Source organism: Colobus angolensis, unplaced genomic scaffold (genome assembly GCF_000951035.1).
Source record: "Colobus angolensis palliatus isolate OR3802 unplaced genomic scaffold, Cang.pa_1.0 Scaffold247, whole genome shotgun sequence".
Lineage (NCBI taxonomy): Eukaryota > Metazoa > Chordata > Mammalia > Primates > Cercopithecidae > Colobus > Colobus angolensis.
In genome coordinates, this window is record NW_012115677.1 from 401,840 (window position 1) to 428,399 (window position 26,560).

Here is a 26,560-nt window from a genome sequence, read left to right on the forward strand (position 1 = left end):
TTGAAGGGGGAGATGTGCTCTGATTTTTTGAATTTCCATTTTTTCTGCACTGCTTTTTCCCCATCTTTGTGGTTTTATCTGCCTTTGGTCTTTGATGATGGTGACGTACTGATGGGGTTTTGGTGTGGGTGTGCTTTCTGTTTGTTAGTTTTCCTTCTAACAGTCAGGACCCTCCGCTGTAGGTCTGTTGGAGTTTGCTTGAGTTCCACTCCAGACCCTGTTTGCCTGGGTATCAGCAGCAGAGGCTGCAGAAGATAGAATATTGCTGAACAGCAAGTGTTGCTGTCTGATTCTTGGTCTGGAAGCTTCGTCTCAGGGGTGTACACTGCTGTGTGAGGTGTGAGGTGTCGGTCTGCACCTAGTGGGGAATGTCACCCCGTTAGGCTACTCAGGGGTCAGGGACCCACTTGAGCAGGCAGTCTGTCCTCAGATCTCAGCCTCGGTGCTGGGAGATCCACTGCTGTCTTCAAAGCTGTCAGACAGTGGCATTTGCCTCTGCTGATGTTTCTGCTGCTTTTTTTTTTTAGCTATACCCTGTCCCCAGAGGTGTAGTCTACAGTGGCAGGCAGGCCTCCTTGAGCTGTGGTGGCCTCCACCCAATTCGAGCTTCCCAGTGGCTTTGTTTACCTATTTAAGCCTCAGCAATGGCGGACGCCCCTCCCCCAGCCTGGCTGCAGCCTTGCAGTTAGATCTCAGACTGCTGTGCTAGCAATGAGGAAGGCTCCGTGGGTGTGGGACCAGAGCCTGTGGGCCAGGTGTGGGATATAATCTCCTGATGTGCCGTTTGCTAAGACCCTTGGTAAAGTGCAGTATTAGGGTGGTAGTTACCCGATTTTCCAGGTGTTTTGTGTCTCAATTTCCTTTGGCTAGGAAAAAGAATTCCCTTCTCCCTTGCGCTTCCCAGGTGAGGCGATGCCTCGCCCTGCTTCAACTCTCGCTGGTTGGGCTGCACCTGCAGACTGGCGCCAACTGTCCGACATGCCCCAGTGAGATGAACCCGGTACCTCTGTGGAAAATGCAGAAATCACCCGTCTTCTGTGTTGCTCATGCTGGGAGCTGGAGGCTGGAGCTGTTCCTATTCGGCCGTCTTGGGCATGCCCTCACCATCCCCCCACCGTGAGAAAATATTTTAAAGAATCCCACTGATTTTTATGCAGATGAAATATTCAAGTGGAGGCACATAATGGCTGGTTGTCTCTCTTTTTATGTCACAATTAGTCAGTGGGTTCAGGTAGCTTTAGTCGGATTCCTCCATTGTAAAGTGCCCCATTAGTCTTTCACCTAATGGTTTTAAGGACCCCTGATAATCTTGCTAAAATCCATTATTTCATTAGGTGCTGCAAAATGGTGATTTCAAAAAAATCTTTCTTCTGATTAGATGGAATGTTTTTATAAAGAACTTTACCATATCAACTATTTGTTGACCCTGAAATATAGTTTAGCAGGATGAACACTTGATTCTTTTCTGATTTATAAATTTTCAAAGTAAGGAATGGATGCCCTATCAACTTCCAATAGTGACCAATAAGTTTGGTTTTTCGTGTGTTTTATGATCTCGTGGATTTTTATATATTTGATGTGTTTCACTCCATTTCATTCTTTCTTCTTTTTGATACAAATTGGTCCCTTTTACTTGAGAATGTTTCCAGACTGACTTTTGTACTTTTGACATGAGCCAAATAGTCTTTCATCATATCTTTGCATTCTGGTACAAGTTGACCCGGGTTCATTTTGTACATTTTCTGTTCTATACTTGGAATCAGCCATTTCTCCATTTAATTCCTTTTAATGGCAGATGGTATTTAGAGACCGCAGTCTGGGTGCTAGAGGGTATACATAGCTAATAGCTGCTAGGTTATCATTGTTTATAGGCCATTTCAGTGGGCAGCGTTAGGAAATATTTTTTTAAAGGAAAAAAAGATCCTGAGTTCTTACTGGTATTTCTAATCAACATAAGATGGCACAGTTTTCATTTTATTTCTTTCTTTTTTTTTTTCTTTGAGGCAGAGTCTCGCTCTGTCGCCTGGACTGGAGTGCAGTGGCCGGATCTCAGCTCACTGCAAGCTCCGCCTCCCGGGTTTATGCCATTCTCCTGCCTCAGCCTCCTGGGACTACAGGCGCCCGCCACCTCGCCCAGCTAGTGTTTGTGTTTTTAGTAGAGACGGGGTTTCACCGTGTTAGCCAGGATGGTCTCGATCTCCTGACCTCGTGATCCGCCCGTCTCGGCCTCCCAAAGTGCTGGGATTACAGGCTTGAGCCACCGCACCCGGCCTCATTTTATTTCTTAACTTTTTTGTTACTTGTATCTTTTTCTCTTACTCTAAAAGTCTTGATTCCTAACAATATTAACATAATTATTTGTATAAAGTATAACCTCAATTATGTTTTTAAAATGCCAATATTACTACTAACCATAAATTTTCTTTGTCCTTAGAATATGTACTTCTAGGGATGTACAGTCAAAAACTATGTTTTTAAGTCACATAAAGTAACTTTTCCCATGTGATTATGCCATCAACTTGATTTATAGTTCAGCCCATTTGTTTCAGTTCTTTTTTCCCCTCAATATTTAAAGACTGCTTTTCCCCCTTGACTTATATTTTATTGTATAAAATTTATATTTTTCCAAAGTAAAAACTGTATAATAAAATAAATTCATAGACATCAATCTTTCATTCCCATCCATTTGCATTTCTTTTTATGAAGTCTCTAATCTGTTGCTTGTTTCAAAAAATCGGATCATTGGTCTTTTCCTCATTATTATTATTTTTTGTAGAGATGGGATCTCACTTTGCTGCCCAGGCTGGTCTCAAACTCCTGGCTTCAAATGATCTTCCCATCTGGGCCTCCCAAAGTACTGAGGTTACAAGTGTGAGCCACCGTGCCTGGCCTTCCTCTTTATTATTATTTGTTGTTTTAAAGACCAGATCTCCCTGTTTTGCTCAGGCTGGACTCAAACTCCTGAGCTCAAGCAATCCTTCCACCTCAGCCTCTCCCGTGTTGCTAGGATTACAGGTGTGCACCACTGCACCCAGCTTTCTCTTCATTTTTAAGATATGTTTATGTATTATGGGTATTAGCCCTTTTTGTTATAAGTTGCAAATACATTTTACCAGATTGTCAAATGTCTTTTTACTTCATGTATGATTTTTTTTGTCAAGCAACGTTTTTTTAATATAGTCATATTTATTAATCATTTATTCTGAATTTTAAGTCATAAACAGGCCTCCTCTACTCCCTAGTTAAAAAACATTCATCCATGTTTTCTTCTAGTATTTCAGTGGTTTTAATTTTTATGTTTAGATTTCTATTTTTTAAAATAATTTCAACTTTTATTTTAGATTCAGAGGGTACATGTGCAGGTTTGTTACATGATTATATTGCAAGATGCTGAGGTTTGGGGTGTGATTGTTTTTATCACCCAGGTGTAGTAAGCATAGTACCCAATAGTTTTTCAACCCTTGTTCCCCTCCTTCCCTCCTCTAGTAGTCCTCAGTGCCTGTTGTTCCCATCTTTTGTCCGTGAGTACCTAATGTTTAGCTATCACTGGTAAGTGAGAACGTGCAGTATTTAGTTTTCTGTTCCTGCATTAATTTGCTTAGGATCATGGCCTACAGCTGCGTCCATGTTGCAACAAAGGACATAATTTCATTCTCTTTATAGCTGCATAGTAGTCCAAGGTACATAGGTACCCATTTTTCTTTATCCAATCCACTGTTGTTGGGTACCTGGGTTTATTCCATGTCTTTGCTGTTGTGAATAGTGCTGTGATGTACATGCAAGTTCATGTGTCTTTTTGGTAGAACAATTTATTTTCTTTTGGATAGATACCCAGTAATGGGATGCTGGGTCATAGGATTCAAAAGTTATTTGAAAAGATTGCTGATAAATTCAGAATTTATCATGGTGTATGGTGTAAGGAATGGACCCAGTTTCCCATATAGCTATCAAATATCCTACTGCTTTGCCTTCCCACAATAATAAGTCAAGTCAGACCTTTAAAAAGGAAAAAAAGGTGAAACTCTTTGTTTACTGATCTGGATAGATCAACAACACCCAGATACAATGTTAAGAAAATATCTAGGAACAGAAAATAATGTACTTTATGCTATCATTTGTGTAAGAAAGGACAGGGTGAAAAAATAAATGTGTATGTGCTTGTTAAAAACAAAAACAGAGTCACACATATCTGGATATTTGGATTTATAGCAGAAATGACACAAAGGAACCCTGGGGGAATCATAGTCTTTATAATAAATGGTGCTGGGTTAATTGGATATTCATATGAGAAATAATTATTAATAGTATTGGTCTCTACCATATGTAGACCCTATTCAGATTTTGCAGTAAAGTACTTTACAGCAACAACAAAAGAAAGATTATGCTTGCATTTAGTTGCCATGTCTCTTTAATTTCCTTTAATCTGAAATTAAGCCTGAATTTTTCTTTGTACTTGACAACATTCACTTTTTTTTTTTTAAAGAGTTCAGGCCAGTTATTTTGTAGCATGTCCTTTAATTTGTTTTTGTCCAGTATTTCCTAGTGATTAGATTCATGTTATAACCTTTTGGCAGCAATGCCACAGACTAATGTGTTCCTTTTTAGTGTATAGTTTGAGGAGGCACATGCTGTTAATATATCTTGTTACTTATGATCATAACTCTGATCATTGAGCCAAGGCAGTATGTGCCAAGTTTCTGCACTGTAAAGTGATTATTGTACCCTTTGTAATTACTAAGTATCTTATGGGGAGATACTTTGAGACTATGTATATATCTTGCTACTCTTCATAAAAACAACAACAAAAACAAAATTTTATGTGTGTATTTTGTGTTTATAAACAAAATTAGCAAGCTGTGAGTATTTTGCGTGTTATGGCTAAGGAAAGTCATTTTCCTTAGTAGTAACTAGTAATTTTCTTTTCTAGCTAGCATGCTTAAGGACAAAGGTGGTATACAGAGTATTCGAACACACAATTCTCTAAGTATAAAAGGTGTTCAGCAAACAAAAGGTTTCTAAGCCTCGTATTGATTAATTAAAAAACTTAAAGTACAGATACAGACATAGATATTATGCTTTCTGTAATACTGATTGCTGGATTTTGTTCTTTTCAAGCCCTAATGGACATTAGGATAGTAGTAAATGCTGTGAACACTTATATAGTACTTCATGCTAGGCATTTTGATGCTTTGTGTATATAATCTCATTTAATTGTCACCAATAACTCTATGTACTAAGTACTGTTTTATCCCAGTTTTTACATATGAGAAACCAAGTTTTAGAAAAGTCTATTAACATGATCTTTAGGCACACATAGCTGTTGAGGAACAGAGCTGAGATTTTAATCCAAATCTCTCTGATTCCAGAGCCTAAGTTTTAACTATCATTGTATGCTTCTTTTTCTAGTACTAGATCTGAGGAATTTCTGGAAAATTTGATTGTTCTTTCCACCCCCCCCGATATTTGCTGTCATTTTTATGATTCGTTTATTCATTAAGTTGTAATATAAGAGTTGATTATAATATGTCATCTATATTTCATATTTATATATTTTTAAAATTGAAATATCTTTCTAGTTCCTCACTTTGACACTCTTCCAATATAAAATTTTATATCTAAGGATGTAGGTTTTTCATATATACTTTTTTCTATAATCCTATGAAAATTATTTTATTTCCTTTTAATTTCATTGTGCTGATAATCATTTTTTATTTTTAAAAATGGAAAAACTATTCCTATTAACTCTTCCACCTATTTCCTCTTATCCATAGAATCAACAATAGCATTAATTTTTATAATCTGGATTTAAAAGACTATCTATCTAAAACTTTAAGAGATAGATAAGAGATAGAAACAATTATTTTTTAAAGACTTTGGATTTTTTTTTTTTTAGAGCAATATTAGATTCACAGCAAAATTAAGAGAAAGGCACACAGATTTCCCATATACCCTCCACTGTAACAGATACATAGCCTTTCCCGTTATCAGTATCCACCACCAGAGTGGTACATTTGTTACAGCTGATGAGCCTACATTGACATAATCATAATCACCCAAAGTCTGTAGTTACATTAGGGTTCATTCTTGCTGTTGAACATTCTGTATGTTTAGGCAAATGTACAATGACATTTGGCCATCATTGTAGTGTCACAAAGAGTAGTTTCACTGTCCTAAAAAAACCCTCTGTGCTCTACCTATTCACCCCTCTCAGTACAACCCCTAGCAACCACTGATCTTTTTACACTCTCCATAATTTTACCTTTTCCGGAATGTCATATAGTTGGAATCATACAATATGTAGCTTTTCACATTGGATTCCTTCATTTGGTAATATGTAGTTAAGTTTCCATAATGTCTTTTCATGGCTTTTTGCTCATTTCTATATAATAGAAATAATCCATTGTCTGTACCACAATTTATTCATTCACCTATTGAAGGACGTTTTGGTTGCTTCAAAGTTTTGGCAATTATGAATAAAGCTGCTCTAAACATCTGTATGCAGATTTTTGTGTATATAAGTTTTCAACTTTTTTGGGTAAATACTAAGGAACATGATTACTGGATCATATAGTAATAGTGTGTTTGGTTTTGTGAGAAACCACCAAACTGTTTTCCAAAGTATCAGTATCATTTTGCATTCCCACCAGCAATGAATGAGAGTTCTTGTTACTCCACATCTTTGTCAGCATTTGGTATTATCAAGTGTTCTAGATTTTGGCCATTCTAATAGGAATGTAGTGGTATCTCATTGTTTTAATTTGCATTTCTCTGATGACATATGGTCTGGAGTATCTTTTCATATGCTTATTAAGCATCTGTACATCTTCTTTGGTGAGGTATCTGTTAATGCTGTGGCACCATTTTTTAATTGTTTTGTTTTCCCTATTAGTTTTAAGAGTTCTTTATATAAGTATTTTACATATCAGTCCTTTATCAGATGTGTCTTTTGAAAATATTTTCTCCAGGACTGTGGCTTGTCTTCTCATTATCTTGACATTGTCTCTTGCCAAATAGAAGTTTTTAATTTTAATGAAGTTCAGCTTATCAGTTATTTATTTTATGAATTATGCCTTTGGTGTTATATCTAAACAGTCATTGCCATACCCAAGGTTATCTAGGTTTTCTCCTATAAGAGTTTTATTGTTTTACCATGGAATATTATGCAGCCATAAAAAAGGATGAGTTTGCGTCCTTTGTAGGGACATGGATGCAGCTGGAAACCATCATTCTTAGCAAACTATCACAAGAACAGAAAACCAAACACCACATGTTCTCACTCATAGGTGGGAACTGAACAATGAGATCACTTGTACTCGGGAAGGGGAACGTCACACATCGGGGCCTATCATGGGGGGGGAGGGCGGAGAGATTGCATTGGGAGTTATACCTGATATAAATGACGAATTGATGGGTGCTGACAAGTTGATGGGTGCAGCACACCAACATGGCACAAGTATACATATGTAACAAACCTGCACGTTATGCACATGTACCCTAGAACTTAAAGTATAATAATAAAATAAAAAATAGTAATAATAAAATTTAAAAAAAAAAAAGAGTTTTATTGTTTTATGTTTTACATTTAGGTCTGTAATCCATTTTCAGTTAATTTTTGTGAAGGGCATAGGTCTTTGTCTAAATTCATTTTTTTGCACGTGAATGTCCAGTTATTCTGGCACCATTTGTTGAAAAGACTGTGTTTTCTCCATTGTATTGCTTTTACTCCTTTGTTAAAGTCAGTTGATTGTAATTATGTGAATCTATTTCTGGGCTCTCTGTTCTGTTCCATTGATTTTATTTGTGTGCTCTTTTGCCAGTACCATATTGTCCTGATTACTGTAGCTTTGTGGTAAGTCTTGAAGTCAGGTAGTGTCAGTCATCTAATTTTGTTCTTCTTCAAAATTGTGTTAGCTAGTCCAGCTCTTTTGCCTCTCCATATACATTTTAAAATCAGTTTGTCAATATCTACAAAATAACTTGCTGGGATTTTGATTGAGATTGCATTGAATCTATAGGTCAAGTAGCAAAGAACTGACATCTTGACAATATTGAGTCTTCCTACTCTTGAACATGGACTATCTCTCTCCATTTATGTAGTAGTTTGATTCCATTTATCAGAGTTTTGTCTTTTTCCTTAAATAGATCTTTGCATATATATTGCTAGATTTATACCTAAGTATTTTATTTTGGGAAGGGGGTGCTAATTTAAATGATACTGTGTGTTTATTTTCAAATCCAGTTGTTCCTTGCCAGTATATATGAAGGTGATTGACTTCTATATATTAACCTTGTGTCCTGCAGCCTTGTTATAATCACTTATCGGTTCCAGGAGTTTTTTGGTCAGTTTGTTCAGATTTTCTACGTAGACGACCATGTATTCTGTAAACAAAGAAAGACAGTTTTATTTCTTCTCTCCCAATCTGTATAACTTCTATTTCCTTTTCTTTTCTTGCTGCATTAGCTAGTACTTCCAGTATGATGTTGAAAAGAAGTAGGGAGTGGGGACATCTTTGCCTAGTTCCTGATCTTAGTGAGAACAATTATGTATTTTAAAATATTAAGCATTTTAAAAGATAGTTATCACAATGATCATATTAAACTACAGGGTTTAATGTAGTTTAATGTGGTCTTTGGTTCTCTTTTCTACAGAGGGGTGCGTCAATCCATTCATTCATTCCAATTATGGGTCAGTGATGTGCTAGGAAAGATCTATTTTTCTCTCCATCCTTAGAATGGCTGTTTTTATCTTAGCCAATAACTGCCAGGATTTTTTCTGATTATTGTTGGGGAAAAAAACTGACCCAAAAAAAGTATTATCACTTAAACATTTTTTGGCTAATATGAGTGATTAAAAATGGGATCCTAAAGTAATGGAAATTTATTTGATTTCTAGCAAAGTTAAGTATTTTTATATTTATTAGCTATTTGTATACACTCTTTGTAAATGATATATTTAGGACCTCTGTCCATTTTCTGTTGGCATCTTATTGTTTAAAATTATACGAATGATTCTTCATGGTTTAAAATATTAAATCTTATTTTGTCGTAGTTGTTGAAGTGTTTTCCAAAATATGTTTGCCTTCTACTTTTGTAATTACGTTTCTTGACCCGTTGAAGTTTTAAATTTTCATGTAGCCAGATCAGTCAGACTTTATATTTCTTATTTTTTCCTATTACTTTCATACTTAGAATATATGAAAGAGCTGATGTATACTTTTATAACTAGTATTACAATGTGTAATCTGGTCTTAGAATTTGCAATATCTACCTATATTTTCACTTTAGAGTTTTCTCATGGGATGATTTTTAAAACTGTATGAATATACTTGGAATTCATTCTCACCTGTAGTGTTAGGTGAAGATCTAAAATTTATTTGCAAATAACCAACTAGGGTTTTTTTTAGTGATTTTATATCCTAGTTATGAAATATTAAGTGTTCCTACATTATAGGCCTGATTAGGAGCTTTCTTCTTTGTTCTATTGAGCTCCAAGCCTATTTCTCTGATAATACCATGCTGGTTTATTGTTGAGGTGATTTATTATGTCTAATTATCTGGTGGAGTTAGGTTCCTCTCATTTCTTTTCCCCAAACTCTGACTCCCAGTTTTTCTCTGCTGTTCTCATATTCTCCAGAAGGTTTTTAGAACCTTTTCTAAGCCCTTGCCCTCACTTATAATTTTTTTTTTGAGAAAGAGTCTTGCTCTGTTACCCAGGCTGGAATGCAGTGGCATGATCTTGGCTCACTGCAACCTCCACCTCCCGGGTTCAAGCAATTCTTCTGACTCAGCCTCCCAAATAGCTGGGACCACAGGCGCACGCTGCCACGGCTGGCTAATTCTTGTATTTTTGGTAGAGACAGGGTTTCACCATATTGGTCAGGCTGGTCTCAGACTCCTGACCTTGGCCTCCCTAAGTGTTGGGGTTACAGGTGTGAGCCACTGCATCTGGCCTCACTTGTAATTTTGATTCTAATTATTTTAAACTCATAAATTAATCTGGGAAGGTAGTTATCTTTATAATATGCAGTTTCCTCAACTAGAAATATTTCCCATTCTTTTAATTCATTTTTTGTTTTATTCTGTTGTATGCATATTATGTTGCAGTTTTGAAACATTTGTTAATTATGCATTCTTAGTAGTATATAATTCTTGCATACGGCAGTTCGGACTGATTTTAAATAATGTTGGAAGGTCACATACAATGATAAGCAAATTAATAATAGCATAAAGGAATCCACCTCTAATTTCGAGAAAGATTGCTTGTATTGTAGAAAGCAATTGTTAGCATATAATCTAAAATAAGAGTCTAGAATTCTGTTAAGCACTGTAAGTTTTTCAGTTGTATATACTACCCCTATTAAACTATATTTAATTTTTTTTGTTTGGGAATGCTTTTCTTTTCTGTACCTAAAAGCTCTGCAATTTGTTGATCTTTAGGTTATCATGCAAGAAGTTCTCAAGCCTTTTTGATTTTTGTGCAATAAAGTACATCTTTGCATAAGAGTGAAATTGGGCTAGCTTAAATGGATCCATAAACTTTCTTCTAATTTTCAGTGAGAATCTTTTAAACACCTGTTAAATTTAACGTAGCAGTTTGATGATGTAAAATTATATACCACTTGTTTATTTGTTCATTCATCCATCCATTTTCCCATGAATATTTCATTTGTTTATCCAGCTAGTTTTATTAACTGTTTCAGTCCAGGCATTGGGATATAATGATAAGCAAGATACCATTCCTGTGGAAACTTCTTCCAGGCACTAAAGATATAAAGGATGAATTAGAGGAACATAAAATTGGCAGATATTGAATAGTTAAAGGCAATGGCCATAGGGGTGGCAAAGAGGAAGTAGAGATAGAGTCATTAGAACTTAGTGCCAATTAAATATGGGGTGAGTAAGAGAAGATGGCTTTGGGATGTCCTCAAGTTCCTAGCTTATTTATTTATCATGCTTTTATTGGAGGACTATCATATTTTAGGCATTGTTATGTTTCAGGCATTGTGTAAATGCGGGAGGATATAAGAAATAAGCCACATTAGTACATAGATTATAGAGGGGAAAGTATTAGGTTGGTGCATTGCTTTTAGTAGCGGAAACAGCAATTACTTTGGCACCAGCCTAATAGAATGGTTGTGACTGGGGTGGGAGTGTGCGTATAGAGAGGAAGATTATGAATTCACTTTCAGGCCTGTTGAGCTGCCTGCCTGTTAGATATACAAGTGGAAGTGATGGATATTCAGATAGAGAGTTAGAGAGAGTCATTGCTGGACATACAATCATCAGTGTATAGCTGGCAATTGAAAGCATGGGTTAGAAGGTCTTTCAAAAAGAGTCCTTAGTGAGAAAAGAAAGGGAGAATTGGAATCTTGAGGAATAACAGTATTTTTTGTTAGAGAAGATGAACCTGTGAAGAAGACTAAAGTGGAGCAATCAGAGAGACAGAAGGGAACTTGGGACAGTGTTTCACAAAAGCCAAGAAAATTTTCCAGGCAGAATGTTCAACTGTATCTGAAGTCAAGTCAAGGATCAGTAAGATAAGGATTTAAAATGTCCACTAAATTTTGTAATTAGGAGGTCATCGTTGATCATGTGAAACTATTTCTGTGGGGAAGTTGAATAATAGAAATGGTGTGACCCCTACACATTTTTTTTTTGTTTTTTAAACCTTGGCCTTGCAGAGAGGCTAGAGAAACTTGAAAGACAACATCAGGATTCATAGCATTAATGAAGGGTTACCTTTGGAGAGGAAAACAAGTATCCTAAGGAATATATGTAGAAAATGGAGAAATTCGAAGAGCTGTCTTCCTCTGTCAGCTAAAAGTTTCTCAGCAGCAGGGGTTGATTTACTCACCAATGTGTTTAGTGCCTAACGTGTAGTAAGTAATCAGTAAATATTTGCTAAACAGTCGAGTCCAATAAAAGAGTTGATTTTGTTCATCCCAAGTCTATAAAGTGTAGCTTCAGAATTTAGCCACTTCTGGAGCTTAAGATTTACTTTTGTTCTCTGTCATTAAAAATTAAACCTGTAGTCAAAAAATTAACCTAAAGGCATTTAAAAAATTCTTTTAGAATAAGCTCTGCTTTATAGTATAGTCTGTTTTTCATAGTACTGCACATTCCTAAGGTTTGCTACTTTATCTTTTATGGTGTACTTTTTAAAATTTATTTTTTTGTAGAGATGGGATCTCACTATGTTGCCCAGTTGGGTCTTGAACTCCTGATCTCAAGTGATCCTCCCACCTCAGCCTCCCATGCCTGTTGGGATTACAGGCATGAGACACCACATCCAGCCCTTTTATAGTGTATTTTAAGTTCTGCTTTGGTTATCTCTTTTTGAAACTTTGCAAATGTTAAAGATTTTATTTGAATTTTGTTAGTTACAAAGTTGAAACATTTTATTTTGTTATTAATTTTGAGACAGAGTCTCACTTTTTCATCCAGGCTGGAGTGCGGCAGCACAATCACAGCCCATTGCAACCTTGACCTCCTCTGTTCAAGCAATCCTCCCACCTCAGCTTTCCAAGTAGGCACACATCACCAAGCCCTACTAATTTTTTATATTTTTTGTAGAGGCGGGTTTTCACCATGTTGTCAATATGGTCTCAAACTTCTGAGCTCAAGTGATCCTCCTGCCTCAGCCTCAGCCTCACAAAGTGCAGGGATTACAGTCATGAGCCACTGTGCCCGGCTGAAACATTTTAATAAGAGCAGTTAATCATACCTTTTCAACAGGAATTGATTTGGGAACTGTACCTATCTTTTTTTAATGATATGAAAACTTCCTTATTCGTTTGTGATAAGTATCCTATAAGCCACTCCATTTGTAGTGAAACTAATTCTTTCATTCTGTATTTAATGCTTTAATGTCTGTGATCTAAGATCAGAAAGACTCATAATCAAATTAATGTACCCTAATTGTTTACTTTGATAACACATTTTCTATGCATTTTCTTTATATTAGAGTCAAGAGAATATGAGTCTAAAATATAATTTTTTTGCAAAAATATGAGTCCTAAGGTTTTTTTTTTTAGATTTCTTCTTTGTTGATTACAGTTTTTATTTCTGTTCCATAGATATATAGGTGACATATAAAATAAATTAGAAAGAGAAGATATACAATACTATCTAAAGTGACTACGTTTTTCTTTTAGGCTGGGATATGAAGAACAACAGCCTGAGGTTCCAATTCTTTATCATGATGTAACATCCCTTTTGCTCATCCAAATCTTAATGATGCCACAACCCTTACGCAAAGGTATGTCTTTATAATTCAGATTTTTTGATTATATACTGTATATTTTGAATATTCTAGAGAGTATAGAGACAAATAGGCTAGGTGTGGTGGCTCATGCTTGTAACCCGAGCACTTTGGGAGACTGAGGTGGGTGGACTGCTTGAGCCCAGGAGCTGGAGACCAGCCTGAGCTATTAATATAGTGAGATGCTGTCCAGAAAGAGAAAGAGAAGTAAATATAGCAGTAAGTCTGATGGATATTTTTTGTGGTAATAACAGTTATTGTTTTTTCTGTTATTAGCAAATAGTAATCATATCTAAAAAAATGACAATGAAAAAGTGTTTCTTAAAATTCTTGTGGGTCTGTTCTTTTCAGCTTTTTAGTCACTAAGAGGTAACAATATGGGGAAAACACTCTGAAAATGGTTTAAAAACTTGAAGTGATGATACAAATGAAAATTTGAAAAATAGAGCAAACTCAGCCTTAGTGCCTTTATCTGTATGCGTACATATTTTGATATAGTAGTAATTGTAGAGTTATTAAAAATATAGTCTCATCATTTTTAGTGTTAATATCATAACATTATTATATTAACAGCATCAGTATTATATTAGCAGCATTTTAATTATTGCTCCTTGGTCTTTGTAGCTTTCACTTGAAGACAACATTTTAAATAGTCTATCAGATAATTAACATCTTGTATATTAGAAAACAAGTTTTTATCAGTAGAATGAACATCTATGGGTGTATACAGTTCTTGTTCCTGGGGAAGACATTGTTTATACAAACTCCAGCTTGTTCTTTGATAAATCTTTTTACCTAAGGGTGTGAAATAATCATTTAAAAATATATAGGCAAATTATGATATTTCATGCAAATTATGACCTTCTGTAAAAGTAAAACAATATCATTAATAAACAAGCATAATATACTAGTGCTGTAAGCTTCAATTAATATTTTTAATCATGAAATTCACATAAAATAAAACTTACTATTTAAACAATTTAAAGTGTACAACTGAAGTGCCATTTAGTACTGTCATAGTATTATGTGATCATCACCATTAGTTAGTTCCAGAACATTTTCATCAGCCCCAAAGGAAACTCTATGCCTGTTAAGCAGTCACTTTCTTGTTTTCTCCTTCTCCCAACCCCTGGAAACCACTAATCTGATTTCCTGTCTTCATGGATTTGCCTATACAGGATATTTCATATTAATGAAATTATACATTACATTGCATTTTGTGTCTGGCTTCTTTCACTTAGCATGTTTACAAGGTTTATCCATGTTATACATGTTATACATGCATTATTACTTCATTTATCTCGATGGCTTGGTAATATTCCACTGTATGGATATACAACATTGTTTATCCATTCGTCAGTTGACAGATTATTACCAACACAACTGATGGATCAGTTGGGTTATTACCGCCTTTTGGCTATTGTGAATAGTGCTGCCATGAACATTGATATCTTAGAAGTTTTTGTTTGAGGCCAGGTGTGATGGATCACTTGAGGCCAGGAGCTCATGACCAGCCTGGCTAATATGGTGAAACCCCTTCTCTACTAAAAATACAAAAATTAGCCTGGCATAGTGGCACACACCTGTAATCCCAGCTACTCAGAAGACTGAGGCACAAGAACCACTTGAGCCCGGGAGGTAGAGGTTACAGTGAGCTGAGATCATGACACTGCACTGTAGCCTGGGTGACAGAATGAGACTCTGTCTCAAAAAAAAAAGTTTTTGAACATGTTTTTTTCTTTTTTGGGGGATGTATATAGCTAGAAGTGGAATTGCTGGATCATATGGTAATTCTGTTTAACTTCTTGAGGTAATTATATATTTAACTGCAAAACTTCAGATACTTTCGAATGTTACTTTTTTGGGGGGTTAGGCTGTGTCTTCTAATATAATCATTTGTGTTTATAGAGCTTAAAAACCTGTTAAATAGTCTCATTAAAATTAATCTCCTTGTAAAATTAGTTTCAAATTCTTTAGGCTTTTTGTGTCACTTTGGTTAGTTTTTCTTACTCTAGGGAAACAGTTGCCTTGGATCATGCTGGTTTACTCCTGATTGTGCTCTTCTCATTATATTAGTAGTATTACATTTTGAAATATTTGAAAAATTACTTTATGTCTTCAAAATATTTAAATATGTTATTTAAATATACCTTTTACTTATAAGCTTAGTTATTACATAAACCTGAAAAGGTAAAAGGGAAGGAAACTTGACATAGAGAAGATTGTCTCTATGTCAGTATTTAATCTATATTAACATTTAATCTAAAGAGAAAAATATTTTAGTTAAGAGTAAAGGACCTGTTGTGTCACTGTCTGAGAGCTGTAGCTGGTGCATCATCTTCCTTGTCAGAAGTCATTGTTGGCACTGGCTTTCAACAGAAGACGAAGTTCATGCTGAAAGAGGATGCAATACCTGCAATTAACCAAACCTACTGAATTTAATTCAGTAGAAACAGAGTCTAAAAACTATGTTCTAAAATGAGTCAAGAAAATTGATCTCCTTAGTAATGGTTAATAGAATAAATTCAGGAAATCATCAACGTAAAAATGTATAATATTGTTAATAATCAGCCTTAAAGTAATATCATTAAAGAAGAGTTTCTTGGTGGACAAATTTAATAAGCAAATTTAATAAATTTATTGCTTGATTCAGTTCAAGAAATACTTAATAGGTACCTACTGTTTACCAGGTTGCTATGCTTCTTTGCCAAGTGCTGGACACAACAAAGATGACTAAAACATGGACTTTGCCCTTGGGGAACCAAATAGCTAGGTATTTAGCAGTCATTAAATTTACCTGTAGTTAGAATTGCTTTTAAAACTTGTGCTTTATATTATTTCTTAAACTTTTACAATAATTCAAGATCGGATTATCTTGAGATTGGATTATACCACTGTCAAAACACATTGTATAATATTTTGCTACCTGTCATTGTGGTGATGAATTCCTCTTAGAATTTAGGGTCAGACAAAAAAATGCCATTCCTTATTAATTTTTTCAGTCTTTCACAGTTTGAGAACTGGATAGAGGCCTTTAATTGCTAGGAAGTTCAGAGCTTAATTATATTTTCCACGGACAGGTTTTTTTTTGAGGGGAGGTGGAGAATTGGGGAGATAGAGTTATTAATATAAATTTTTCTTTTCCACTCCCTTTTGATGTAAGAGTTAATAGTAGTCTTTATTGTGATAGTGTTTTTATTATAAACTATTTTTATTGTAAGAATGTGTATTTGTGTAACTGTTTAATTTATTGGTTGTTATTAGAAAAACAGAGGAAGGAAAATTTTACTGTACAGACTTATTAGAATGTTAAATGCTTCCCATGGTTTTATCTGAAAAATAGATGGATGCAGAAACCTACCTATATACCTTTTAAATTTTTTAATGCTTACCGTTGTTTCCGGGTTAAAAGACCTTTTTATGCCAATTATCTCATCAGAAGCTCAAATTAAATATATTAAAGACAAGTTTTTTTCTTTGATCTCTTATGTCCTTGTATCTTATGTTTCATAATACTCATCACATCACTGGTCTCTAAAGAATAAACTCGGAAGTAACTTCTGACATCACTGTTTTCAGGTATTCATATTTAGTTCTTTATGTACAAGGGGAAAGAAGATTTATAACTTAGGATCAGATTTGGCTATATAATATAGAGAAGAAACCAAATTAACACAGTAGCTTAAATAAGATACTGCTTGTTTTTCTTTCATGTAGAAAGAAGTATGAAAGTAGGCAGGCCAGACGCTTCTACTTCACAGCACCAGATTCTTTATGGTATGGCTCTCATCTCCCTGTGCCAAGGTAGCTGCTAAGAGTTCCAGCCATCACAGTCTAGTTTAAGGCAGCAGGATGAGAGTTAAGAGAGGGAACTTCACCTTTTTTAAGAAGCCCTCTTAGACGATTCACACAAAATTTACAATTACTATCTCTCAGGCTAAAATTCTTTCTTATTTTTGAGCCTCCAAGGTTTAAGACATAAAATCATCATCCTTTATAGGGAGTGTATTAGTTCCTTTTCATGCTGATAATAAAGACATACCCGAGGCTGGGCAATTTACAAAAGAAAGAGGTTTAATGGACTCACAGTTCCATATGACTGAGAGGTCTCACAATCATGGCAGAAGGCAAAAGGCACGTCTCACATGGTGGCAACAAGAGAAGAGAATGATAGCCAAGTGAAAGGGGTTTCCCCGCATGAAACCATCAGATCTCATGAGACTCATTCACTACCACGAGAACAGTATGGGGGAACCACCCCCATGATTCAATTATCTCCCACTGGATCCCTCCCACAACACGAGGGAATTATGGGAGTTACAATTCAAGATGAGATTTGGGTGGGGAGACAATGAAACCGTATCAGGGAGGGTCAGTTACCCAGGTTTGGATCATGTTGCTGTTCTTGAGGAGCTTCACAAATCTGTTCTTAACCATGCTTTATAGAATACAGACTCCAAGATTCTATAGAGCATCTGGGACCAGTGATTATAGAATATCCCTGCTTCCAAGATCCCATAAGCAGGGCTCACAGAAGAGAGCTTGAATGCTGCTTATTATCTTTCATTGACTTGAAGAAATAATCTCACTTTTGCTTTGTTATAAACCAAGGGCTTAAAAAACTATTTATTTACAAGCATACATAACAGTAAAGAGCAGAGTTTCATGAACCCCCATATCAACTCATGACCAGTCTTGTTTTATTTATACCCTGACTTATTCCCTCCTCCCTCCCACCTGTGGTTATTCTGAAGCAAATTCCAGACCACGTATCATTTTATCTATATAGTCTTCAGTATGTATCTCTACTCTAAAAGATAAGGATTCTTAAAATAATGAAAAAAAAATTGTGAACACAATTAAAAATGAACGGTTATGCCTAAATATCAGTAAATATCCCATCAGTGTTCAAATTTCCATAGTTGCTCCTTGTAAATGTTTTTTTTTTTTTTTTTTGAGACAGTCTCTCTCTGTCGCCTAGGCTGGAGTGCAGTGGCACTATCTTAGCTCACTGCAACCTGTGCCTGCTGGGTTCAAGCAATTCTCCTGCCTCAGCCTCCAGAGTAGCTGGGATTACAGGCACCCACCACCACACCTGGCTAAGTTTTGTATTTTTAGTAGAGACAGGGTTTCACCATGTTGGCCAGACTGGTCTCAATCTCCTGACCTTGTGATCCACCTGCCTCAGCCTCCTAAAGTGCTGAGACTACAGGCATGAGCCACTGCGCCAGGCCTGTAAATGATTTTTTTATATTTGGTTTATTTGACTTAGGATCCAAAAAAGATCCATAAATTGGATTTGGTTTTTTTAGTTCTTCTTTTAAATCTGTGGGTTGTCTCCTTCTCCTACCTCCTTGCATTTTATTTGTTGAAGAATCTGGGTCTTTTTTCCTCCAGAACTTCCCATAGTCTCTATTTTGCTAATTGTACCCCCAATAATATCATTTAATAACATGATCTTCTGTCCCTGTGTGTGTCCTACAAACTGGCAGATAGATTTAGATGGAATCAGTTTCTTATTTCTTTTTGCAAAAATACTTCATGGATAATGTCTAATACTTTTGTCAGGAGATATAATTTCCAGTTGTTTCTCTTTATGTGACAGTAGAAGCTATTGATTATTCTCTAGATTTATTCCTTAATTATTTCATTTGTTAAGTGGAATTCATAAAATAAAATTTTTTCCTATTTATTTTTCCTATTTGTTTATACATTGGTAAAGTTGATATAGGAAAGGCAGGTTAAATGTTTGATTTTTTTACCAGTTTTCAGAAAAATGACTTTTTTTGTGTGTGTGTTCTCCAAAGGTGATTTCTTTTTTTCCAGTATTATGAATTATTGGATTTTAATATATTTAGCGTCCTTCAGTTCCATGGTAAAATAATAACTGTTTAAACACCTCAGGTTGGCTTGTATCCTATTGATATAACCCCAACAGTCTTTGATAGCTTCTTCAAACCAAAGCTTTATTTTTTTCTATTTTGGGGGGGGCACAGGGTCTTGTTCTGTTGCCCAGGCTGGAGTATAGTGGTGCAGTCATAACTCACTGCAGCCTTGACCTCCTGGGCTCAAGCAATCCTCCTGCCTCAGAGTCCCTGTGTAGTTGGGACCACAGGCGCACACCACCACATTTGGCTAATTTTATTTTTTGTAGAGGTGGTGGGCTCTCACTCTGTTGCCCAGGCTGGTCTCGAACTCTGGGCTCAAGGAATCCACCTGCTTTGGCCTCCCAAAGTGCTAGAATTACAGGCATGAGCCACTGTGCTGGCCTAAGACCAAGGCTTTTTAGTATGTGGTTCCAAAGTTCATTAATAGGCTTCAAGAAATCCATCAATCTCCTAAAATGGTAACGAAAAAAATTGTACATATATGTGCATTTTTTTTCTGAGTAGTTTCACAGCTCTTACCAGATTTTCAAAAGGATTTTGACCCCTGAAATTTAATTACTTATATATTATCCTAGAAACTCCTGGCCATAGACAAATATATTTTGTAGGATCAGCAGATTACAGTGGGATGAGAAATGAGAAGTGAGTGAGAGAATTGAGACGGTGAAGAGACAGATCTTCCAAGAGAGAATGGAGGAGAACAGAAGCCATACATGATGTACAGCAGTCCCCCCTTACCCATGGTTGCACTTTCTGTGGTTTTTGTTATCAGTGGTCAACTTTGGTCCAAAAAGAGTAAATGGAAAATTCCAGAAATAAACAATTTATGTATTTTAAGTTGCATGCCATTCTGAGTAGTACACTGAAATCTTGTGCTGTCTTGTCCCTTTCTTCCTGGGAAGTGAAGTCATCTATTTGCCCAGCATATCCACACTGTAGATGCTACCTGCCCATTAGTCATTTAGTATCCATCTGAGCTATCAGAACAACTGTCGTGGTATCACAATGCTTGTGTTCAAGTAACTCTTATTTTACTTAATAATGGCCCCAAAGCAGAAGACTAGTGATGGTGGTGAGAAATAAAAATAAAATCTTAAGCTCCCTAACTGAACAGATGTGATTAAAGAATGATCTTTTGTTTCTTGTTTTCTAGAGCTGGTTTCTGCTTACTCCTTAGAAAATAATTCAGGTTAAAGATTGATAAGGGAGGGGCACACTGAGGTGTGAACAACATTCTTTAGGATCATCGTATCATTCTTTAATCACATTTAGCTAATCATCTGGGGTTGCAACTGAACTCCCCTCTCCCTCTTTGCAGTTTCACAATACATCCCTTCCCCAAAGCTGACCAGCATCTCTAGACTAGTTTTGGCCAACTCATGGAGGAAGTTCAGTGAGGGTTTTTGTGTCTTCTACTCTACCTTCTAATGTCAGAGGGCCGAAACCTCCACCCTGGCATCATGCTGTTGCCGCCATTTTTTGAACACGCAACCCATGAAGAGGCATGAAGCTAAATTGCGCATGTGCATGTTTCTCCTTTCATAAATACTCATGACTCTTCCTACATCTTACTGAATATGAACACCAGGCCACCCTGTTAAGTATAAATTCCTGACCTCCCTCAAAGGACTTGCTCTTGGCTTATGCTACAGGCTGTGATTCCCAGCTTGCTGATGGCTAGCCTACAGGATGCAAACTTTTTGAGAAATAAAGCCCTCCTTTCCAAATTTGTAAACCTTGTGATTCTTCAGTTGACACTGGCAATTTGGATACGCCAAAGAGAAACTAAATTTCTTTCTTTTAAGTGAAAAGGTGAAAATTCCTGACTTAATAAGGAAAGGAAAAAAATTGTATGCTGAGGTTACTAAGGTCTTTGGTACGAATGAATCTTCTATCCATGAAATTATGAAGAAGGAAAAAAAATTGTGCTAGTTTCACAATCACACCTTAAACAGCAAAAGTTATGGCCATAGTACAGTAAATAATTTTGAGAGGTCACATTTTCATAATTTTTATTATAATATTATAATTGTTCTATTTTATTATTGTTGTTAATGTCTTATTGTGTCTAATTTATAAATTAAACTTTATCACAGATACATCTGTACAGCTGACCCTTGAACAACACAGAGGCTAAGGGTGCAGTTCCCCTTTACTTCTTCACTTCTCACCCTGCTCCACCATGCAGTTGAATCCACTGCATGTATTTTTTGACTTCCCAAAAACTTAACTACTAATAGCCTATTGTTGACCAGAAGCCTTACCAATAACACGGTCAATTAACACATAATTTGTATGTTATATGTATTATGTATTTTATTCTCACAATAAGGCTAGAGAAAACATTATTAAGAAAATCATAAGAAAGAGAAAATATATTTACTATTCATTAAATGGAAGTGGGTCATCATAAAAGTATTCATCCTTGTCATCTTCATGTTGAATAGGCTGAGGAAGAGGAAGGGTTGGTCTTGCTGTCTCAGGGGTGGCAGAAGTGGAAGAAAATCCTTGTATGAGTTGACCTGCACGGTTCAAACCCATCTTGTTACATAGTACTGCAGATGTAGGGTTCAGAACTATCTGCAGTTTCAGACATCCCTGGGGTCTTGGAGTGTATCTCCTCAGGATAAGGGGGGGATTACTATTTCAAAGGGGTTATTTTTTTTGTTTTTAAGATAGGAGAATTGTGAGCATCTTTAAGTGTTTGCCATTTCTCCATTCTTTACTTAATAACTCATGATGGTCCTTTACCTTGTGTTGCCCTTTCCTAGAAGCCTTTCTGTTGGATATCCTTCTTCTCATTGCCATAATAACTTCTCTGTGATTCTATTTTGATACTTGTCTGACTTGCCTGATTTTCTTTACTGTCTCCCTCTCCAGACTGTCAGTTCCTCCAAGACTAGCAGCACCATCTTATGTATATCCCCAGTGCCCACTTGGTACATCATGTGTTCAGTAAATGCTTTGGGGATGCAGTGGATGTGTTAAAAATACAATAGTCTTATTTTATGGCAAATTGCTTATTTTCCACTTTAAAATTCAAGAAAGCTATTACTGTCATTTGAATCTTTAACACTTACATTGTGATCACTTCTGTATAATGTTTTTTGAGAATGTTGGCAGTTTACTGGACCCCAAATTCAATTGCCTGAAGTATACCCAAAGGACCAGCATTTACTGCCCTGTTAGTTGTTAGACGGACTTGGTATCTTCTCTTGGTTCTATGTTGACTAAGGCAAATGAAGTCTTATTAAACTGTGTGGATTCTTCACTCATTAAAGAGAAAATAGACTTGAGTTTATCTCACAGAAAAATACATCACAAATTGATTTTTCTTGTAGACTAGACTTTTTGGAGAGGGTCAGAGCACATGTAGTTAGTAACTCCAAATCATAAAAGGTAAGACTAAGAAGATTTGATGTCTGCATGTGGTATATGCAAAGTGCTTTACTAAAGTAGTGGAATAGTATATATTTTTATAAAAAGTTATCGTGGTGATAGGAACAGAATAAAATGTCTGATACCTTCTTCAGATCATGTCCAGTTTACTTGTGTGCCCCTCCCCTAGGGATTTTGTTATTTTAGATACACTCTACCTTGTCTTAAAAGAAACTACAGATAGTTTGCTTTTAAGGCATTTCAAGTAAGTATTGATCTTCCTTTGTTCATCCTCAGGTATGTTGATAGTGTTTTTTTGTTGTTATTGTAATTTTTAAACATATTGACTGAGATTAGATGTCCAGTCCTTTTTTCTTATTTTTAAATATTGATAATTGTATTTGAAGGACTTTGTTTTCTGTTTTAATGTTGGTAGTTAGCAGTCTGTTGACCTAATATAAACCTCATGTGAGAGATTCCTTGTTTCTTCTTGGTCCCTGAAAGATGTTGGTATTACACATGGCAAGCATTCAATAAATAAATATTTGTTAAATGAACAAGTGAATGTGAGAACTTAGGCTTTGACTTTAAATTGCCAGTTAACAATCATCCATTGGTATCCATGGGATATTGGTTCCATGAGCCCCTGCCAATACCAAAATCCACAGATGCTCAAATCCCTTACATAAAATGGTATAGTATTTGTATATAACCTACACATATCTTCTCATATACTTTAAATCATCTCTAGATTACTTAGTACGATATAAATGTTAAATAGTTGCTGTACTGTATTTTTTAGAGCATAATGAGAAGGCCAAAATTCTGTACATGTTCGGTACAGACACAGCCATCTATTTTTTTTTTCCCAAATACTTTTGATCCATGACTGGTTGAATCCATGGAAGAGGAAACCACAGGTACAAGAAGCTGACTGTATTTTTTTAAATGATGATAATCAAGACAGACAAATGGACTAAACTAGAAATTAGTACTTTTCTACGATGAAAGGCTAAAACTAGTTGCTATCATTTCTTTTAGTACATTACTTCTATTTTTTTATGTATGTATGTATGTATGTATTTATTTATTATTTTTTGAGACAGAATTTCGCTCTTGTTGCCCAGGCTAGAGTGCAATGGCACCATTATTGGCTCACTGCAAACTCCACCTCTTGGGTTCAAGTGATTTTCCTGCCTCAGCCTTCCAAGTAGCTGGGATTACAGGCACCCGCCAACACGCCCAACTAAGTTTTTGTATTTTTAGTTGAGACGAGGTTTCACCATGTTAGCCAGGCTGGTCTCAAACTCCTGACCTCAGGTGATTCACCCACCTCGGCCCCCAAAGTGCTGGGATTACAGGTGGAGCCACCACCGCGCCTGGCCACATCACTTCTTTTTAGTAAAAGAAAAAATATATGTATGTATAATTTAAGAAGAAGCTGTATGTGAGTGATGTTTCTACACTATATAAATGACTTTCTGGTTAGAATGTTTTTGTTTGTGTGCTTAATAGACAAATTCTGTAATGTCTGTCACTTATTAAAATATTTAATTAATGATGGAATACTTTTCTTGACTTCGATGGCACCATCCTTTCCTGGTTCTTCTACTGACTCATTTTCAGGCTCTTTTTAAATTAATTGTTCTTTATTTCCTGTCCCCTTCCTTCATGATTTTATCTTCTTTCCCATAGCTTTAACTATACCTATTATCTGATGATTCAAATCTCTAGCTTTAGACTACAACTCCCCAGTGAGTTCCAGACTTGAATTTTTAGACATGCCTCAAACTCAGGATATATAATGTTAATTTTCTACCTATCCAAGCCTGCTCTCATCCTCTGTTTTACATTTTAGTCACTGCTGCTACCATCTATGAGATACCACCAACACCCTCTACCTCCAAAGGTCTACCAAATGCTATAATTTCTGTCATCTAAATATTTCTCTAATATGGCTCATTCTGATTGTTGACTCATTGTTCCTCCTTAGTTCTGGGCATCCCGAAACTGTATGGAGGTTCCTCAAAAAACTAAAATAGAACTACTGTATGATCCAGTAGTCCCACTTCTGGGTATACATCCTAAGGAAGTAAAATCAGTATCTCAAAGAGACATCTGCACTCCACTCCCATGTTCACTGTGGCTTTAATCACAATAGCCGAGATATGGAAACCACCTAAGTGTCTGTCAGTGGATGAATAAAGATAATGTGGCATATAAGTACACTGGGACATTATTTAGCCTTAAAAAAAGAAGGAAATCTTGCCGTTTGTGACAGCATGGATGAACCCATAGGACATTATGCTAAATGAAATAAGCCACAAAGAGAGAAATACTGCATGATCTCACTTATATGTGGAATCTAAACAAGTCAAAATAGAGTAGGAGGGTGGTTCACATGGGACAGGGAGGTGGGGAAAATGGGGAGATGTTGGTCAAAGGGTGTGCACTTTCAGTTATAAGATGAGTAAGTTCTGGAGATCTAATATTCAACATGGTGATGAGAGCTGTAATATTCTCCTGTATACTTAAAATGTACTAAGCAAAGAGATCTTAAGTAGTCTCAGCACACACACATACACACAGACACATGTAACTATATGGGATGATGAATATGTTAGTTAACTTTGATTCTGGCCATCATTTCACAATGTATACTTATATCAAAACTACATTGTCTACCTTCAATAATATAATTTTTGTCCATTATACCTCAGTAAAGCTGGAGGAAAAATAAAAGTTCATTCTGGCTAGAATAAAGAAAGTAGATTGCAGGGGCCTGAGAGGTGATAAAGATAAACTACTGTACTGAAACAAATTAACATAGAAGGCCTGACTGCTGTCCTTTGAAAGGCCTGTTTGCAACGTTAGGCCTTGACTAGTATCTGGGAACTTGATTTCAGGAGGGGCCCCACCATTCCCAGAATTGATAAAAGTGTCACACTGTGCCTAAACTGTTTGTACAAAGAATATGGTTTATGCTGAACACACCTGCTTTCCTCTTGAGAGTCTGGAATTTTGTTATGTACCAGGAAGAGAGTACCTGCATAATAACCCCAGTAAAAACCTTGGGCACTGAGTCGCTAATGAGATCCCCTGGTATCCATTTCTTACATGCCATCACAGCTTGTTGTTGCTGGGGAAGTTTAGCACATCCTGTGTGGTTCTACTGGGAGAAGACTCTGGAAGTTTCCTCTGGACTTCAGCCAATATGCCTTTTCCCTTTGTTGATTTTAACTCTTATCCTTTTGCAGTCATAAGTCATAACAGCTATGAGTATGACTCTGTATGCAGTCTTGTAAGTCCTCCTAGTGAATCATCAAACTTGGCAGTGGTCTTGGGGACCCCCAACACAGCCACTTTAGCTGGGATTGTAGGTCTAGGCAAGGAAGGTTGGAAGTCTAGTCCAGGGTGTTGAAACTGACTTGAGAAATATTTAAAAAGTAGAATTAACAGGACTTGGTGATTATTTTAATGGGGAAATTGTCAAGAATATCTGCAAATTTCTGACTCCAGCAACTGATTAAATGGTAGTATCCATTTACTAGGGGAGGAGTAAAATAGAAGGAACACTGAACCTGAAGAAAAATGATCTATATGGATTCAAGTTCAGACCTGGGTGCTTATTAGCTTTGATATAACAAGCACATCTTTCTGAAGCTCAGTTATCCAGTTGAGACTGTTTTGAGGATTGAATGAGACACTTGAAGAAAATTGCTAAGTTATTAGGTAAATATAAATGTTAATTATCAATATTAAAGCTTCCATTTATTAAGTACCTAATATGTGCCAGAAGCTACCAGGTACTTTACATATTGTTACTACTATTTCATATTGCTATAGTTTTTTGTTTTTATTTTTATCTTTATTTGAGACAGGCTGTCACTCCATCGCCCAGGCTGGAGTTAAGTGGAGTGATCTTGGATTACTATAGCCTTCACCTTCTGAGCTCAAGTGATCCTTCTGCCTCCGCCTCCTGAGTAGCTAGGATGACAGGTGCTTGTCACCACACCCAGCTTTTTTTTTTTTT

General features: G+C 36.1%; 1 protein-coding gene across 1 annotated transcript in view; it reads left to right on the top strand.

Moving 5' to 3' along the window:
- The window catches only part of UBR3 (ubiquitin protein ligase E3 component n-recognin 3 (putative)), a gene marked incomplete at its 5' end in the record, with an annotated part of 276,638 nt that overhangs the window by 211,531 nt on the left and 38,547 nt on the right, over positions 1-26,560 (top strand). Inside the window, one exon of the mRNA XM_011945970.1 lies at positions 13,155-13,258. Coding sequence (XP_011801360.1) covers positions 13,155-13,258 — 104 coding nt within the window. The remainder of the gene's footprint in view (positions 1-13,154; positions 13,259-26,560) is intronic.